Source organism: Equus quagga, chromosome 22 (assembly GCF_021613505.1).
Source record: "Equus quagga isolate Etosha38 chromosome 22, UCLA_HA_Equagga_1.0, whole genome shotgun sequence".
Lineage (NCBI taxonomy): Eukaryota > Metazoa > Chordata > Mammalia > Perissodactyla > Equidae > Equus > Equus quagga.
The window spans coordinates 12042569-12058905 of record NC_060288.1 but is presented as its reverse complement, the minus strand read 5'-3'; the positions used below and the strand labels follow the sequence as shown (position 1 = coordinate 12058905).

General features: G+C 41.3%; 2 protein-coding genes across 8 annotated transcripts in view; one reads left to right on the top strand and one right to left on the bottom strand.

Moving 5' to 3' along the window:
* PURG (purine rich element binding protein G) overlaps nt 1–2869 on the bottom strand; it is a 34298-nt gene extending 31429 nt beyond the window's left edge. The window contains exons 1-2 of one of the 2 annotated variants that reach the window (XM_046648409.1): nt 2640–2869; nt 1457–2329 (exon numbers count right to left, since the gene is read on the bottom strand). In XM_046648409.1, coding sequence (XP_046504365.1) covers nt 1457–2323 — 867 coding nt within the window. In that variant the 5' untranslated portion in view covers nt 2324–2329; nt 2640–2869. Of the gene's footprint in view, nt 1–1276; nt 2330–2639 lie in introns of those variants that run through there. The other variant, XM_046648408.1, reaches the window with a different exon arrangement.
* A 461-nt stretch (nt 2870–3330) lies between these two features.
* The window catches only part of WRN (WRN RecQ like helicase), a 125833-nt gene continuing 112826 nt past the window's right edge, over nt 3331–16337 (top strand). For all 6 annotated transcript variants that reach the window (XR_006886647.1, XR_006886646.1, XM_046648539.1 and 3 more), the window contains exon 1: nt 3331–3506. The gene's annotated coding sequence lies outside the window, so the exon portion shown is untranslated. The remainder of the gene's footprint in view (nt 3507–16337) is intronic.

The following is a 16337-nucleotide window of genomic DNA, read 5'->3' as shown; positions in this document are numbered from 1 at the left end:
GCTTAAGTGTTGAAAAATTGCACTTCCTGAAAAGTAATTTTTAATACAGGTAAATGGGTGAGTCTTGTGTAAAGTAAACCTTTTTAAGTATCATAAAGAGCACCTTGGAAAATGCCTGAATTTTCCTTTCAAATATGTTTATAACCAATCTTCAAATAATATTTTTCCCAGGCTGAAAATTTATAATTCTAAATGCTTTTTAGAAAAAGTTGGGTTTTTTTTTTTTCTGGAATTAAAACACCTGGAAAAGCCAGGTTTATACTGGAAGTGTTGACATGGTTTTAAGGGTAGCAATTGCAAAAGTGCTACTAAAATATATTATTACAGATGTATTTTTATATCAGTTAACTGGTGCACCAACCCCTCTGAAATAGTGTTAAAGAAGAAGCATAAAATATAACACCTTGAGTCCATGATATATTTTGGGAAAAAACTTCTCACAACCTTCAAATTAGCATGAAAAGCTAAAACACCAAGATTTCCATAGCAAAGCCATAGGATGAAGCTTCCCACTCAACAGCGACATAAAAGTAATTCTTGAAACTTTAAAAAGTCAATATGAGTAGATGGTACAATAAGCAGAGGTGAAGATGGGATTGTAACTAGCTTAGAATAACCAATTAAAACTCTCCCATGGCTTTGATATGGCAACTATAAACTGCAGGGTTACCACAAAATTTGAAATGATAGAATACTACAGTAACTCTAAGATTGGATTCTTTAACGGTACTGTTTAATAATTAGTCATCCAATGGACAACATATTTCTACTTGTACGTTTATAAATATATATATTAATACTGTACTTGAGGTCAATTTCTGTTTCTGTGGTAACTTTCCTATGAATTAGCTTGGCAGCTTTTAATGAAGTAGGGATGGAATACTTTTTGGGGGAATTTGTTAAATAGAAATTCACACTTCCATATTAAGTATATGTATCTTTTTTTCAGGATTATGTCATAGTGCAAGGTAAATCTTAGTTATGGTACTTAGAAGGTCAGAATGTCACATTTTGTGCTGATTTGAATACTTCAATAGTCTGGAGCAGTTGAAGCAGCTAAACTACTTAGCTCTGGGAAGGCTGGAATTCCCATAAGAATTATAGTGTTCTATGTATAACATAACATGAGAATCAGACTCCTTGAAGTATAAACTACTAGAGGTATTACTAATAACAAAGGGCCAAAAAAGAGGAAAAACTTCTTCAAGTGATTATGGATCAGTACTTTTAGCCAATTTATGATTTTAAATTTTGCCTGATGGAGTTCAATTTCACTCTAGTCGAGGCATTCTTGTTCTTCACCACTGGCCCTTCTGCCATCCATTCTCTTTTCTTTATGGCTGTTGCAAATTTTCCTCATCTCTTCTTCATACTTGATAAAATTCTCCCCAAACCTTGTCCAAGCTTTGAATGGAACAGTAATAGTATTACGGTAAGGTGGCCTCACCTCACTTACCTTCAGGAAAATTCCATATTTATTAGAGCCCACATCAAAGTAGAACCTTTTATTGTCCACTCTGAAAGAAGTCCCCTCGGGGAGTTCCAGTTGGTCATCGTCTCCACCTCTTCGTTCTTCCATCTCCCCTTCACCATAGTCTTCAATCAGCTGAACCAAGGCATCACGAAACTCAATCATTCCCTGCGCTGGTAGGACAATAGTCTGTTCTTGGCCCAAACTGTGGCCAAAATAACCTATCATGCCAGTCCCCCGCATCATGGTTTGTCTAATCCTTAGGAAACGACCCCGCTGATTTTCTTTGAGGTCTAGATAATACTTCCTATTGTCCCTCTCTATGTAGTCTGTTTTGAGGACACTGTGAGGGTGCTCTTCGGACCCCACGGACACGGGTGGGGAAGGTGCCGAGTGCTTCTGTCTCCTCCTGGAGCCTGGCTCCTTCCCGTGGCCATGCTCCGGCCGGTGGCCTTTCAGGCCCAGGTGGGCGTAGTGCTCGATGAAGTCCCCTAGACAGTCCTTCAGCTCCGCTGCCACAGACAGGGAGAGGGTCAGTTTACTCTTTCTGATATTGTCCTGCCGGCCTCTCCCTATCCAGACTTCGGCTATCTTTAGGAACCGGCCCCGGGAGCTTTGCTTCACGTCTAGGTAAAACCTCTTTTTCTGGATGTCCACTCGTTTGGAGGCCAGCTCCTGGATTTCGGCTGCGCCCCCAGCCTGATTAGGGGTGGCCGAAGCCGCGAAGTGGGGGTAGTGGGAGTGCTGGGCCTGGGGATAGAGTCTACTCTTGCTTAGGCCAGAGCCCCCTACATTCTTGCCGCCGCGGCCACGGCCACCGCCGCCGCCTCCCCTTCGCCTGGCTCTTTCCATCTTCAGCTGCAAGTGACAAACAGACACACGGGGTGGGGTGGGGGAGGGGTGTTGAGAATAATCGCAGACGCCCCTCGGCCTGCGCTGCCCCCGCCTCCGCCCGGGACCCCCACACCGGGCCGCGCTCGCACGGTGCCGGCAGCCGCAGCGCTCGGCTCCCGCTTCTGCCGGACGGGCGGCAGCGGCAGGCGGCGTCTCCCGACTCTGCACCGCGCAGACAGCATCCCTCCGCCGCCCCGGCCTCCCGCTCCCGCTCGCCGCCGGCCGGCCGCCTCGGGCTCGGCAGCCCCGGGGTCCCCAGCCAGCAGACACTCACATCAGCGCTGCCATCACCGCCGCCGCCGATGCCCTTCACGACCGCCGCCGCCGCCAGCTCTCGGCCCCTCTGCTGCAGCCGCCGCAGCCGCCGCCCCCTGCCTGCTCCCCCGCCGCCGCCGCTCGCACCGCCCCCCGCCGGAGCAGCCGGGCAGGGGCATCGCCTGCGGCGCCCACCGCCGCCGCCCCTCCTGCGGCCGCTGCGGGGGCCGCCGCCTCTCTTCGGGCACCGGCCCGACACCCGCCGGGGAGGGGAGGGGGGAAGACCGGGCGGGTGGCGGCGGGGGGCGGGCAGTGGACCCCGCCTCCTCCAGCACAGCCTGCTGAAGGGAAGAGGGAATCTCGCGCTCTCCCTCGGGGCGCGCCCTGACCGAAGCCCAGCGAGTGGGGATGCAGCGCGAGTGCGAGGTGACTGGACAGGTGTGAAGATGGGAATGAGGACCGGGGTGGCAAGAGTGTTGTGACTTCTCCAGGTTCCGCTGGGATGTAGGACTCAGGCTGCCCACCGTCACCCGCATAGAGACTACACTTCCCAGAGTGCTCAGCGGCAGCGAGTCCCTGCGCATGCGCACCGCGTAGCCAGCCGGTGGAAAGGCTGCAGCGCCGCGCACCGCGAACAGACGAAGGGGGCGGGGCGGGGCGGGGCGGGGCGGGGCGGGGCGGACTTGGAGGGAGGAGTGGGGAAGGTCGGACTCCCAGGACCCAGGCGTATTATGTGCGCCGTGACGCTCGGGCGTGCACTCTGCGGCGCGGGAGTAAAGTCTGTTGGATTGGTGTTTAGCCTGGATGCCTGGGTTCCGGGTCCTGCTGCCGTGGGGCTCCACGAGTCATCCAGCTGAAGAAGACCCGTAGAACTGGCTCTTTTCAGGTAATGTGACCTCCCCGCTCCGGCATCCGCCAGCTCCAGACCCTGGGGTATCGTTCTAGCCTTCTGCTCCCCTGGAGGTGCTCAGTCTCTTGCAGCAGGCCTCTGGGCTGTGTGTAGGAGATTCCTTAGAAGCGGCATCCTCCTTCCCCTTTCCACCTCCCGGAAAAAGGACCCCCGACCGCCGCAGGCCTTCTCAGAGCTTCGTCAGTCAAAAAGTATGCTTCCCCGCCCCTTCCGCCCCCAGCTTGTGTGACTGGTTGCCTATCGTGTACCCTTAGGATTCTATCCTTCGGATGTGGCCTATCCTGCTGCAGAAATTGAGGCACACTGTATTTACACAACGAGGTCGAATTGTGTGTAATTTAGCAAATTATGTTGGATTTCTTCTTTTTGGTGAGGAAGATTGGCTCTGAGCTAACATCTGTTGCCAATCTTATTCTTTTTTTCTTTTTCCTTTCTCCCCAAAGCCCCAGCGCATAGAGTTGTATATTCTAGTTGTAAATCCTTCTAGTTCCTCTGTGTTGGATGCCGCCACAGCGTGGCTTGATGAGCGGTGTGCAGGTCCCAGCCCAAGGGGAACCCCAGGCCACCCAAGTGGAGCATAGAACTTAACCGCTAGCCACTGGGTGGCCCCTACCAATTTAACCATTTTAAGTGTACAATTAAGTGACATTAATTACACTCACTATGTAACACAACTATCACCACTGTTTCTTAAACTTTTTTGTCATCCCAAACAAACTGTAATTGGTCAATTAAGAAATAACTCCCCATTGTCCCCTCTGGCCAGCCCCTGGTCACCTCTAGTATACTCTTTCTATGAATTTGCTTGTTCTAGATATTACATATAAGTGGAGTCATATAATATTTGTACTTTTGTATCTGGCTTATTTCACTCAGCAAAGTGCTTTCAAGTTTCCTCCATGTTGTAGCATGTATCAGAACTTAATTTCTTTTTATGGCTGAATAATATTTCATGGTGTGTATATATACTACATTTTGTTTATCCATTTACCTGTTGATGGCCACTTGGGTTTTTTTCCACTTTTGGCTATTGTGAATAATGCCGCAGTGAACATTGGCTTACAAGTATCTGCTTGAGTCCCTGTTTCCAATTTTTTGGGGTGTATACCCAGGAACGGACGTGCTGGATCACGTGATAATTCTATGTTTCGTTCTTTGAGGAGCTGCCCAACTATTTTCCACAGCAGCAGCACCATTTTACATTCAACCAGCAATGTTACAAGGGATCCAATTTCTCCACATCCACTCCCAAACTTTTCTTTCTTTTGTTTGATTATAGCCATTTTAGGTGATGACATGAGCTGGGGTCTTATTATGGTTCTGATTTGCATTTCCTCGGTGACTCATGATGTTTAGCACCTTTTCATGTGCTCATTGGACATTGGTATATCTTCTTTGGAGAACTATCCAAGTTCTTTGCCCATTTTTAAATTGAGTTGATTGTCTTTTTATTGTTGAGGTGTAGGAGGTCTTTATATATTCTCTTTATGAAACACTTATCGGATATACAGTTTGCAAATATTTTCTCCCATTCTGTATGTTGTCTTTTCACTTTTAGATAATGTTCTTTGATTCATAAAAGTTTTAAATTTTGATAAAGTCCAATTTATCTATTTTTTTCTTTTGTTGTTTGTGCTTTTGGTATCATATCTAGGAATTTGTTCCCCGATCCAAAATCATGATGATTCACCCCTATGTTTTCTTTTAAGAGTTTTATAGTTTTAGCTCTTGAATGTGAATCACTGTATTTATTTAATTTATTTTTATTTTGAGGAGGATTAGCCCTGAGCTAACATTTGCCACCAATCCTCCTCTTTTTTGCTGAGGAAGATTGGCCTTAAGCTAACATTCGCTGCCAATCCTCTTCTTTTTTTGCTGAGGAAGATTGGCCCTGAGCTAACATCCGTGCCCATCTTCCTCTACTTTATATATGGGATGCCTGCCACAGCATGGCTTGATACGTGGTGTATAAGACCTCACCCGGGATCCGAATTGGTGAACCCAGGTGCTAAAGCAGAGCGTGCGAACCCAACCACTACACCACTGAGCCAGCCCCTGAATCAGTGTATTTTGAGTTAATTTTTGTATATAATGTAAGGTAGAGGTCCAACTTCGCTCTTTTGCCTGTGGAAATCCAATTGTCCCAACACCGTCTGTTGAGGAACTCCTTCTTTCCTTACAGAATGGCACTCTTGTCAAAAGTCAAGTGGCCATAAATGTAAGGATTAATTTCTGGAAGTGCAATTCTGTTGCATTGATCTATATGTTTATCCTTATGCCAGTACCACACTGTTTTGATGTGGTAGCTTTGTAGTATGTTTTGAAATTGGCAAGTGTGAGTCCCCAACTTGGTTCTTTTTGAAGACTGTTTTGGTTAGTCAGGGCTCTTGCAGTTACCTATGAATTTGAGGATCAGCGTTTCCATTTCTGTAAAAAAAAGGCTGTTGGAATTTTGATAGAGATTGTGTTGAGTCTCTTGATAACTTTGGGTAGCATTGACCTCTTAACAATATTAAGTCTTTCTATCTGTGAACACTGGTGTCTCTCCATTTATTAGTGTCCTCTTTAATTTCTTTCAGCAATGTTTTGTAGCTGTCAGTGTACAAGTTTTTCACCTCCTTGGTTAAATTTACTCCTAGGTATTTTATCCTTAGATGCTATTGTAAATGAAATTGCTTTCTTAATTTCCTTTCAAATTGTTCATTGCTGGAGTATAGAAACACAGCTGATTTTTGTGTGTTGATCTTGCGCCCTGAAACTTTGCTGAATTTGCTTATTGGACCTAGTAGATTCTTGTGGGTTCTTTGGGATTTTTATATATAGGATTATGAATATAGTTTTACTTCTTCCTTTCCAATTTGAATGCTTTTTATTTCTTTTTCTTGTCCAATTTCTCTGGCTAAAATTTCCAATACAGTATTGAATAGCAATGGTGAAAGTGAGTAGCCTTGTCTTGCCCCTGATCTTAGGGGGAAAGCTTTCTGTCTTTCACCATTGAGTATGATGTTAGCTGTAGGTTTTTCATAAATGCCCTTTATCATGTTGAGAAAACTCCTTTGTATCCCTAGTTTTCTGAGTCATTTTATCATGAAAGAGTGTTGGATTTTGTCAAATGCTTTTTCTGTGTCCATTGAGATGTTCATGTGTTTTTTCCTTCATTATATTAAGGTGATATAGTGCATCGATTTTCTTATGTTGAACCACACTTGCATTCTTGGGATAAGTCTCACCTGGTTATGGTGTATAATCCTTTAAATTGAATTATTTTTTAACAAAATCACTTTGATTGCCCTTGAGAATAGATTATAGAGATAAGAGGTAATGTGATGTGGACCAGGTTTTTAGCTGTGGAGGTGGTTGAGAGGAGGTCGCATTTTGGTTTTATTTTGAAGGTAGGGCTAGCAGTATTTACTAATAGATTGGATGTGAAGTGTGAAAGAAGGAGAGGAGTCAAGGATGATTCTAAGGTTTTTGGCCTAAGCAATCAGAAGGATGGAGGTACACTTACTGAAAATTGTAATTTCAACAGTGTGGGACAGTTTGGAGAAATTTTATACACGTTGAGTATAATATGCCTATTAGATGCTCAAGTATCTAGTAGATAATTGAATTACAAGTTTGAAGTTCAGAGGAGTGGTCTAGGCTGTTGATATAAATTTGGAAGTCATCTTTGTGCTGTAGATAATTTTACAGCCGTCAGACTGGATGTGATCCACAAGGGAGTGAATGTTGATGGAGAAGAGAGTGAATAGGCCTGTGACCTGAATCTGGAATGCTGTGATGTTTGGAGTTTGGGGAGGTAAGGAAGGACCCGAAATGGATACTGAGAAGGAATTCTTACTGATGCAGGTGGAGGCTCAAGGACTGTCACAGAAACCTCATAAAGTGTTTCAAGAAGGTGAGAGTGACTAATTATGTCAGGTGCCGCTGTTGTATTGAGCCAGATGAGGACTGAGAATTGACTATAGGATGTGACAACATGAAAGTCATTGGTACCCTTGCTGTGAGCTCTTTGGTGGAGTGGAGCAGTTACAGTGAGTTGGAGAGACAATGGAAGGAGTGGAAATGGAGATGGTAATCTAGATGACTCTTTTGAGTAGTTTTTCTGTAAAGAGGAGAAGAAGAATGGAGCAGTTAGCCAATAGCCAAGTTTGTTTGTTTTTTTAAGATGGGAGAAATTGCAGTATGTTTATATACTGATGGGACTTTTCGACTTTTCTGATAGACTAATAGAGAGGGAAAAATTGATGATCCAGGGGAGAGGTGAAAAATGCCCTAGAGGAGATGAGAGAGTGTGGAATCTAGTGCATACATGGAGGGGCTGGATTTAGGAGCACAGATAGCTCAAGGGGATATATACCTATCTATATCTACTAGATACATATATATTTCTCGTCCTCCATAATAACATGGGCCAATTCCTAATTCCTTATTTATATATATCTTCTGTAGTTGGCAAGCTGGAGACGTAGGAGAGCCGATAGTATAGTTCCCAGTCCGTGTCTGAAGGCCTGAGAACCAGGAGAGCCAATGGCATATGTTTCAGTCCAAGTTCGAGTCTGAAGGCAGAAGACTAATGTCCTAGCTTGAAGACAGTCAGGGAGAGGGAGTGAATTCTCCCTGACTCAGCCTTTTTGTTCTAGTCAGGCCTTCAACAGATTGGATAAGGCTCGCCTACATTGGGGAGCGCAATCTCCTTTACTCAGTCTACTGATGCAAATGTTAATCGCATCCAGGAACACCCTCACAGACATACCCAGAAAAGTGTTTGACTAAATATCTGGGCACCTCATGACCCAGTCAAGTTTGCACAATAAAATTAACCATCACAGTGAGTATATGGGCATAGATATAATTATGTGAATACATTTCAGGGTAGGAACTTGTGAAAGTTCTTTTTTGGTTGCTTCTATTTTGAGTGAAATCTGAAACAAGGTCATCAGCTGAGAGTAAGGTTGGGGAAGAGTTATGATAGGTTTAAGAGGAGAAAGTATGAAATAATTATCCTAGAAGGGGAGGGTAATAAATAGATGAGTGAAAAGTTGTAGAATTGCTAGGAAGCTTGTGGGTCCACTTGAGGTTGGTGGTCACAAATTTAAGGTGAGACCAGTCACCATGGTTGTGTTTTTTACCTGCTCCATTCCTTCAGCTGCGTAGGTACAGGCACAGAGTAGGCAGAGAATTTGTTTTGTTCAAGGTTAGAGTTTTGTCAGGAGAGAATAATGAAGCCAGAGACAGGCAATAAGGTTAAGGGAATAAGCAAGGAAATGGGTATAACTTTGCAATTTAAACGAGGAGGAAGTAGGACTACTTGGGGGTGAGGAGACTGAAAGGGTAAAGGATTTGGATTATAGGTCCTAGTTGGATCAAAAGATTGTTTGAGTTGAGTTTCTAGAGGGAATGAGCTTGAAAAATAGGAGAAGTTGATCGGAGAGTGAGATGCTTGGAATTTAGATTCTGGAAGGATTCAGTCGTTGGTAATAACATGGTATCCTCATGTGGACAAATGAGTGGAGCAGGGTGTAGGCAAGATTATTGGAGGAGGACTAGTCAGAAAACTGGGAGATACTATCTTCCTCAGAAATTGTGCATCAAAAGTCGTGACCCACTGGACAAATAGAGGGAGAAAAAAGGTAGGATATAGATAGAAATGGCTACAATACTGATGATGATGATGATAATGGTCCATTAACACCCAACTCAAATACCCCGGACTTGATCTATGTCGAACACTGCAAAGTTAGGTATTGAGTTACATATGGTTATGTTGCGACTGATGGTCAACACATGAGCCCTTCGTGGACTTCTGTTCTTTGAGCTAAGTATTCTTGTAAGAGTGGCAGGTGATGTAAGGCATCTTTTCTAGTTGTCAGTTTGAAATCCGTCACCAAAGGCTTATTATAATGCAGCTTTTGTAGAAGTTTTTCTTGGTTTTCTGTGTAGGCTTCTTCTTTGGCTTGTTTTATCTCTCAGGACTGTGAATAATTTGATGGTGAGAAGGCAGGCAGAGAAGTGGGAGTACTCTATGACCTAGTAATTTCATATCTAGTTATTTTATATCTTATAGAAATGATAATATGAATGCCTAAAGATATACACATACCCACAAGGGTGTTCATTAAACATTATTTGTGATGAAATTTGCAAGCACCCTAATTGTCATCAATAGAGAATAAATTATGATAAATAAAATGGAATTTTATAGAGTCTTTAAAAAATCATATCAAGAAGTGGTATTAGGGGGCCAGCCCAGTGGTGCAGCGGTTAAGTTTGTGCATTCTGCTTTGGCGGCCGGGGGTTTGCCGGTTCGGATCCTGGGTGCAGACCTGCGCACTCCTTGTTAAGCCATGCTGTGGCAGGCGTCCCACATATAAAGTAGAGGAAGATGGGCATGGATGTTAGCTCAGGGCCAATCTTCCTCAGCAAAACGAGGAGGATTGGCGGCAGATGTTAGCTCAGGGCTAATCTTACTCAAAAAAAAAAAAAAAATAAGTGGTATTAGGTTTTACTTTTCCCATCCTGTCAACAGGGATGCTTTCAGTTGCAACTAATGGAAAAACCAGAGCAAACTGGCTTCAGCAATAAAAGGTATTTATTAGCCTATTTAATTGATACGTTCTGAGATAGAGTGGGCTTCAGACAAGTTCAGACTATTTTTCTGACCTGTGCTTGGCCCTCTTCCATGAAGAAGGCGTGAAGGTGCTTTACCTTCAGCGTGATTTCTTGTATGGTTGTAAGATGGTTGTGTGCCTCTGCCGTGGCTGTATATTTCTTCCTTCACATCTGACAGGAGCAAAAGTATCACTTCCCATACCATAGAAGGAGAATCCTCAGCTTTGTTACGATTGGACCACCTTGATCTAGTAATTATGGACGAGGGACAGAGACTAGAGAACTGAGACCTGAGTTATAGTTCCTATCCCTGAGTCAGTTGTGTGGCAAGGGAAATGGGATTTCCCTGCTGGCCTTAAAGCAGCTGAGTTTTGTTTCTGGTACTGGTGATGAGGTCAGTCCCATTCAAAAAGCTTTGCTGAGGGCTAAGTGGATTTCTTACCCTCTTCTTTTCCCAGTATTAAGATAATCAGCCTCTTGATGCTCCTCTCATTCTTGATTTTACTAAAACTGTGAGGCTGTGTTTATACTCAGGATCCCAAATTGGAAAAATATAAATCACTATTGACTTCCATATTTACAGAGGCCCTTCATATTACTCTCAGATTGCAAGAAAGAGGTAGACAGGAGGGAGGGAATAGAAAGGGAGGAAGGGAAAGAGAGAGAGAGGGAGAGAGAGAAATATGCTGCTGAGAAAGAAACTGTAGAATATTAAAACTCTCCCTTTACATACCTGACCTCAGTTCCATTCTGTTCCCTCTACGGGCCCCTGTTAACTGATATGTATCCTCCTGGATTGTTCTTTGCATTTACATATACACAGAATTTCATTTTATATTTTAAAATTTAAATGGTAACTACTGCTGACTCTTAGTTTTTTCTGTTTCATTTAGCACATATGTTATAGAACTTGTCATCTTAATATATATAATTCTGTTTTATTCTTTTAGTGACCAGTTATTATGCCATGTTATGGATATGTCATTGTTTTTCTATTATGTACCCTACTAATTGCTTCTAGTGTTTTTGCTATTACAGATTGATGTAATGAACATTCTTTGCATATATTTGTGCATATGTGTGTGTATTTTTTTTTTTTTAAAGATTTTTATTTTTTCCTTTTTCTCTCCAAAGCCCCCTGGTACGTAGTTGTATATTCTTCGTTGTGGGTCCTTCTAGTTGTGGTATGTGGGATGCTGCCTCAGCATGGTTTGATAAGCAGTGCTATGTCCGCGCCCAGGATTTGAACCAATGAAACACTGGGCCGCCTGCCGCGGAGCGTGCGAACTTAACCACTTGGCCACGGGGCCAGCCCTGTGTGTGTGTATTTCTATAGGATAGATATAGTTGCTGGCTTGAAGGGTATGCAAATTTAAAATGTTAATAACTTCTACAAAATGTCTTGGAAAATGGTGAGACCAGTTTCTGTTCTCTTGCAAATATTTTATATGATTGATCTTTTTAATATTTGCTAATAATGGTATATCAGAATTATAGACGGTTTTGTCCTTCATTTGTTAATTTTTTTGAGGAAGATTAGCCCTGAGCTAACTGCTGCCAATCCTCTTCTTTTTGCTGAGGAAGACTGGCCCTGAGCTAACCTCTATGCCCATCTTCCTCTACTTTATATGTGGGATGCCTGCCACAGCATGGCTTGTCAAACGGTGCCATGTCCGCACCCGGGATCCGAACCGGTGAACCCCGGCCATCGAGGCGGAATGTGCACACTTAATCGCTGTGCCACTGAACCGGCCCCTGTCCTCATTTATTGAATACTTTGTTCTTTCTTAAAGATTAGAAATGCCTCCTTTATTATATGTCAGATTTCTGTATTTACATGGATCTATTTCTGGACATGATATGTTTTATTCTGTTGACTTAAGTCTCTGGTTTTATACAATTCCGCACTATTTTAATTACTGTTGTTTTGTACTATTTCATATTTAGTAGAGTGAGTTTTCCCTTATTGGTCTTATTTTTCAAAAAAGTATTTACTGCTCTTGAGCATTTTCTCTTTCTGGTGAACTTTAATATAAACCTGTGTGGTTTGATGAAAAATCTTGCTGACATTTTTTTCTTGATATTGCTGCTTGATTGTATTAATTTAATTAATATATTAATAATTTTGAGACTAACTATCCAGGAACTCAGTGTGCCTTATCTAGCCCTCTTTTGATGTCTTAGTAAACTTTTCTAGTTGTCTTTAAAATGTGTCTTACATTATGTTAGCTTTATTTGTTGGTAGGTTGTCATTTTTGCTGTTAGTGAGTTTAAGTATAATTTATTATTTTCGAATTGATTCTTGCTCATATATAGAAAAACTTAATTTGGGTATACTTATCTTGAATCTGGTCATCTCAGGAGTGTTTGTTCTTTTTAATCAAATAGATAGATTACCAGACTTCAGGGAGATACTGGGGAAAAATTATTTTAGGAGACTTTAGCTTTTTGATAAAAATTAAGCTTACCTCTTGTAAAAGCTGGTTAGTAATAGCAATCAGCCTCTTTTAAAGATGATTTTGTTTCTTTTTTTGATAAAATACTTAGTATATGGGAGGATTAAGAAAGAGCATGGTTTTTGAATAATTTATTCATAGGAAAATATGAAATTGGAATAATTTCACATTCTCCCCAAAATAAGTGGAACCAGTGACCTTTTCTCCTGAGCCTACTTCAAACCTTTGTTTCTTTCTGACCCCATTGTTCTTGTCTCTGCATTTTTATGATCTCTTCCGCCTTTGTTCTGATAGGCCAGCTCCTCAAGGGAGGGCAGAGATTCACCCTCTCTTTAGGTCTCCTTGAGGCCAAGAAGATAGAGGTGTGGGATCTTCCTAGTCTGTAGTAGGAATAATAGAAGCCATTGGAAAAAATAGCAAAGCTTTGTTGTTTCTGGAAATTTTGATGTGTGGCATGAGATGTCACCTGTCGGCACCTGATCTCCTTTTTCTGTTCATTCATAAAATGAAAGCACCAAAGTATAGTGGAAAGAGAATTGGCCTGGAAGATAACTTTTGTCTTCTAGGAGGTGTACAACCCTCACATTGCTGATTTTTCCTTTTATTCGTTTTAGCCTGTATTTGAAGTTCTTATGAAAGATTTGGCAAAGATTTTGCAATGGGCAAATTTATGGTTGCTTTTATTTATTTAATTATTTATTTAGGTAACATTGATTTATAACACTGTATAAATTTCAGTTGTACATCGTTATATTTCGCCTTCTGTATAGACTACATCGTGTTCCCCATCAAAAGTTGTGTTGCCGTCTCTCACTGTACACATGTGCCCTTTTACCTCTTTCACTGTCTCTCCACCTGCGTTCCCTCCTGGTAACCACTAATCTGTTCTCTGTATCTATGTTCCGCATATGAGTGAAATCATACAGTATTTGTCTTTTTCTGTCTGTCTTACTTTGCTTAGTTAGTATAATACCCTCAAGGTCCATCCACGTTGTTGTAAATGGCAAGATTTCATCTTTTTTATGGCTAAGTAGTATTCTAGTGTGTGTGTGTGTGTGTGTGTGTGTGTGTATATGTCACATCTTCTTTATCCATTCGTTAGTGGGCACTTAGATTGTTTCCAAGTCTTGGCTATTGTGAATAATGCAGCAGTGAACATGGGGTGCATATATTTTTTCAAATTAGTGTTTTTGTGTTTTTTGGATAAATACCCAGAAGTGAAGTAGCTGGATCATATGGTAGTTCTATTTTTAATTTTTTTGGGAGTCTCCATATTTTCCATAGTGGCTGCACCAATTTACATTCCCACTAGCAGTGTACGAGCGTTTCCTTTCCTCCACATCCTCTACAACACTTATTTCTTGTTTTTCAGTAATCGCCATTCTGATGGGCATGAGGTGATATTTCATTGTGGTTTTGATTTGCATTTCCCTGATAATTAGTGATGTTGAACATCTTTTCATGTGCCTTCTGGCCATCTCTATATCTTTAGAAAAATGTCTGTTCAGATTATGGTTACATTTATTTATTTAATTTATTTATTTTTGTGAGGAAGATTGGCCCTGAGCTAACATCTGTTGCCAGTCTTACTCTTTTTACTTGAGGAAGATTGTTGCTGAGCTAAAATCTGTGCCAATCTTCCTCCCTTTTATGTGGGATGCCGCCACAGTGTGGCTTGACAAGTGGTCTAGGTCCGTGCCCAGGATCTGAACCTGCGACCCCCGGACCGCCAAAGTGGAGCATGTGAACTTAACCACCATGCCACCGGGCTGGCCCCTGATTGCTTTTAGAATTGTATATTAATTTTCTAATTTCTTTTTCACCTAGTCTCCATTTTTATCTTTAATTCTTCTTCCCACACTTAAATTTGTCTTATTGTAAAATTTATGCAGTTTTCTTTCTACCTGGCACTGCTGAATTTCAACCCAACACAGAGCTTTGCATCCTAAAGTTAAACATCACTCCCATTTAGTTAAGTTACAATTTTCTGTTAAATTGCTATTTAATGTTATCTTGATTCTTATTCTGATTTTTAAAAAGTTTTGTAACTAAATATATGACGTTTGAAACTTTTGATATTGTGTACTTTCTTTGGCTATTTTGTTTCTCCTTATAATTTACTTTTATTTAAGATAAGAGATTAAAGAAAGAAAAAGATTGACCACATAATTTTGTTTTCAATTGTTTTTGTCTGTTAGTTAGAACATAAGTACAGAAATCTTGATTTAAATAGGCTTAAAAAATAAGGAAATTTATTATTAAAATGTAACTTGAAGGTGGGTAGTCTGACTTGAACACTGCTTTAATCCATTGACTGTGGCTCCATTTCTCGTTTTTGCCTTCTGTGTGTTGGCTTTGTCCCTAAGTTGGCTTTGTCCTCTAGCTGATGTCCTTCGTGGTGGCAAAGTGGCTGTAGAAGGGTTAGGTTTACATTCTCAAATAGAGGGCATCTCTTCTGGTAGCCTTGTTACTAGAACAAGACAGTGTTATTCTCAGAAACCTTCCTAAACACCTCCTCTTGTGCCTTATTGGCCTGAATTGTCATAGATTTTATTCTTAAACCAAATCCGGGCCTGAATTTCTGAATCCTCATTGTGGCGAGGGGAATAGGGTTACCTTTAGATCAGTTGGGTTTACCATGGGAGCTGGGAGTGGCGGCAGCTTCCCTGAAGCACATTGGCTTTGTGGGTAACTGGTCATTATCTTAATTAAATTTATGGTACCGTAGAAAGGGTGCAGGGTGGAATGGATGCTGGGTAGGCAACCCTCAATGTCCACTTGATAATGGGTCCCATAAAGTTTCATCTCAGACCACATGAAGTAATAGTAATAAATATAAAAGGAAAAATAGGCAACCTAAGCAAGTTTTAAATTGACTTACTTGAAAACTTTCTCTGCAGTTTCCCATTTTATAATGTTTGATTTCAGCTGACTGGCTATAGCTACTTACAGAACAGAGGAAATTCATTAAAAATAATGAATTATTCAGTTGGATAATGAAATTCAGTTATAAAGCACTTCACTGTGCCGTGGATTCAGTTCAGGTCAAGTTCTGTTCCTGGTTTATGGACAGTGTGGCCTCTCACCATGACGCAGCTTAGAAAGGCTTTTATCCTTTTCCCTTGTTGCTAGCATTTTAATGGCATTTTATTGTATTTATTTGATTGGTTCCATTTACACTTTACTTCAATTGACTTTATTAATACAGAATGCTTTTTATATAATTTTTATTATATAAAAATTACTGTATAATATTTGACAGTTATGAAAATCTGGTAGATACCTATAAAGAAATAGTTTTCACGAGGAAAAATTCATCCTATTACTTTTTAAAATTGCAGCGACTTAACTGTAGCCAAACCAATGCTAATAGGTGGTCTTATTTAGCTTGTCTAGTTTGCTTGCTTGAGTTATTTGAAGGGGAATTTAGATTAGCAGAAATCTAGCAATAGCATAATGCAAGTCCTGAAAGCCTCTTTAATTAGGGAATTTAATGAAGGCTTTGTCATGGATTCTTTGGTTTCTCTTTGTTTTCTTCCATCCCATCCCCTCCTATTTCTATTTGTGCATAGAAAAGTAGAAAGGAATTCTCAAAAACAATACAAGAGATTGCCTTGTAAATTATATCTTTTACAATAAATTATAGGTTGTGTATGTATATATGTGTGTGTGTATATATGTATGTATATATATAAACTAGTTGCTAGTATATTGGTAAGTATAGAAACACTCAAAGGGT